The following is a 3,028-nucleotide window of genomic DNA, read 5'->3' on the forward strand; positions in this document are numbered from 1 at the left end:
GTAAAGTAATACTCCTATTTTATTTTTTTATTTAACGGCTACTGTTAAATATAAAACAATGATTATTTGAAAATATTGTTAATTTTTTCCCCCACAATGTCCACTTAAAATAACACTGATAAGTTACGTATAAAACAAATTAACAGTTTTTTGTGTTTATTGTAAAGTGAGCTATTTTGAGTTAGGTGGTTATCCCATCCATTGCCTCAATTTCTAATGTTACTCAGAACGACACTTTTGAGTATCAAGGAATGCTCGAAAGTAACAATGGTTATAACGTTACATGGAATAGCATAACGCAGCTAAATATTAATGAAAATAAATATAATAAGAATGTGATGTTATAAATATTGTTAGATGAATTGAAAGGATGAGGTCTAAACGAGCGAATAATTTATGTGACCAGAGATCTTTTAAAAAAGATTTCAGATAAATCAAGCATAACGTCAGATTTGTTAGGGTTCCAGAATAATCTGAGTCTAATCTCGCTAAGGAAAATTATTTACCGATCCATGTATTGCACACACAAATTTCCTTAAGTATCTGCAAAAAACAAAATTTCTTAACATCTCTGCCAGTGCGTGTACAGAACGATACTTTCGAAGAGTAAAGCGTGCTCGAAAGTAACATTGTTTGCTACTAAGAGACCGATAAATCAGTGTAGAAATTAAAAATACTAAAGCGTTTATTGCTCGAAAAATAATATTAATATTTAGCTTTCGACAGATATCGAGCGAGCAATATAATTTGTAATCGAGTTACATTTGAAATAACATTTGAACAAGGTACGTGTGTCTTACCAAATTCTGATGATTAATGATGTCTACAGTTCCGCCGTTTAGCTGCATTAATGGGCTTTGGAAATTTTATTAAAATTAATGCTAAAAATTTTAAATTGTACTGAGTCGTTTAGTTTTGCAATTCTGCAGTTTTTAAAATTCATCCCTATTTGTTACATGATTTGAATATGTATTCGCCTGTGGTATTTGCAGTAAGACCTTGACCGATATTGGATGTAACTTGAACCACTGTTCAACTGTTCGTTACGTTTGAGGTTAAGTTGATTGTGTTTTCCAAGTGTTTTCGAACTGAATTGTGTCTTTTTCTGAATTCTTTAAGTAACTGAAAGGCCGTAACGAACAATTTTTTGCTTTTGTTGTGTTTCGTAGTGAAAATCCTCTTAAAAAAACAGTTCTTTTCAGAACTAACTTGTTTTCATTTTGGGCCGTTTTTTGGCTTAAATTTTCAACAAATTCAAGAACTTGATGAAAAATGGCTTTTACATTGGAACATAAGACTTTTATGATTGAGTCTTACTTTCGAAATGGTCAAAAAATCGACGGACAATGGCAATATTCAATTCCTGACACGTGGACCGAATTTAAAGAGCAATTTCCAAACAATATTGTGGATTATGCTAATTTTTGCAATGCTTTAAAGCGTAGTGTGGGACAGTTCAGAGAAACTGGGTCTTTGCAAAGAAAACCAGGAACTGGCAGAACAAAAAACAAGAGAACTCCTGAAAATATTGAAAATGTTCGAGCAATCATGGACGAAGTCCCAATTACGTCTGTTCGTCATTTGCAACAACAAGTGGACTTGTCGTATGGCACTTGCCGAACAATATTGAAAAAAGACTTGGGATTATTTGCTTATCGATTACAATGTGTGCAGGAATTACATCACGGGGATTTTCCAATCAGACGTGAATACTGTGAGTGGTTTTTGAACACATTTGATGATGAGCTGCTAGAGAAGACATTTTTTACGGATGAAGCTTGGTTCCACTTGAGTGGTTATGTTAATTCCCAAAATATGCGAATGTGGAACCAAGAGAAACCACCATTCTATGTTGAGGCCCCACTTCATGCACAAAAAATTGGTGTTTGGGCTGCAATTAGCCGAAGACGCATCATAGGCCCATTCTTTTTTAATGGTAAGAAAATGAAAACTAAAGTTTTAACTTTCTTCTTCAACTTATCATTTTTTAGGCAATTTAACAGCCATTCGATATTTGGAAGAAATTTTGGGGCCATTCATAAGAGAACTCCATGATGATGAATTAGCTTTTGGTTTTTTCCAACAAGACGGTGCCACAGCACATACTGCTCAAATAACAATAGCGACATTACGAGAGTTTTTTGACCAAAGAGTTATTAGTCGAAATACTGAACATATCTGGCCTCCAAGATCATGTGATCTTACACCTGCTGATTTTTTTCTCTGGCCGCATTTAAAGAACACAATTTATTGTACTCCTGTTAATGATTTGGAAGATTTAAGGAACAGAATAACCGAAAAAATCAACGAAATAAACAACAATGAGGTTATGTTGAACAATGTCATTGATGCAGTTCGAAGAAGAGTTTTGCTGTGTTTACAAGAAAATGGGGAACATTTTCAGCATTTATTGTGAATGGGGACTTTAAATAAAGTGTTTAATGCTCTAATGGAAATTAATTGTGAATTTAAGTGTAATTTTTTTTTATTAAAAAGTAAATGATGAAAATTCAAAATTTTGGTTTGTTTTTGGCTGAAAAATGTGTTTGCACAAGTCGATTTACCTCATTAAGGTGAAAGCAAACCATCATCGATTTAAAAGTCGATTCCTTTACTGTGGTCAGACTTGATGGAATTATATTCACCGAATTGGCCCCCACATTTCAGGATACGTTCAAAACAAAGAAGATGAGTCTTACTAAATCAAAAATCTGAACATTTAAATGGTTAATTATTGATTAATTCATTATTTAAATTCCGTTCTGAGTTCACGCCATTTTTTTCTTTCGATCTGTCAATTTCGTCGTCTTCGTTGATTCACTATTAAAGTCTCTCCAATTGGTTACAATCGTCCGACTTGTCAAAAGGGAAAATATTAAAAGATGTCACCCCCTTCGGGAGTTACAGGAACCTTTAATTAATCCGTTTTGTTACGCGCCAAAACAGTTTGTGCTTGAATTGATATTAGCAAAATGTCCAAAAAATATTGCTCTGTGCCTGCTTGTGGAGTAATCAAGGATCCTAGAGA

General features: G+C 33.6%; 1 protein-coding gene across 1 annotated transcript; it reads left to right on the forward strand.

Annotated features, from left to right (window-relative positions):
* Positions 1-972: 972 nt before the first annotated feature.
* LOC135128951 (uncharacterized) lies at positions 973-2,516 on the forward strand. Its single transcript, XM_064056032.1, has 2 exons — positions 973-1,936; positions 1,992-2,516. Exons 1-2 carry the CDS (start codon positions 1,273-1,275, stop codon positions 2,414-2,416), a joined length of 1,089 nt encoding a protein of 362 aa, XP_063912102.1. The 5' UTR covers positions 973-1,272; the 3' UTR covers positions 2,417-2,516.
* Positions 2,517-3,028: the final 512 nt, after the last annotated feature.

Source organism: Zophobas morio, unplaced genomic scaffold (assembly GCF_036711695.1).
Source record: "Zophobas morio isolate AGI-343-1 ecotype UQ-CSIRO unplaced genomic scaffold, CSIRO_AGI_Zmor_V1 ptg000014l, whole genome shotgun sequence".
In the NCBI taxonomy this organism is placed as follows: Eukaryota; Metazoa; Arthropoda; class Insecta; order Coleoptera; family Tenebrionidae; genus Zophobas; species Zophobas morio.

Excerpts from the sequence above, each read along its gene's own strand:
- LOC135128951 (XM_064056032.1), top strand. The coding sequence starts at position 1,273 with ATGGCTTTTACATTGGAACATAAGACTTTTATGATTGAGTCTTACTTT. Across the intron at positions 1,937-1,991 it reads AGGCCCATTCTTTTTTAATG|GCAATTTAACAGCCATTCGA; the intron begins GTAAGAAAATGA and ends ATCATTTTTTAG.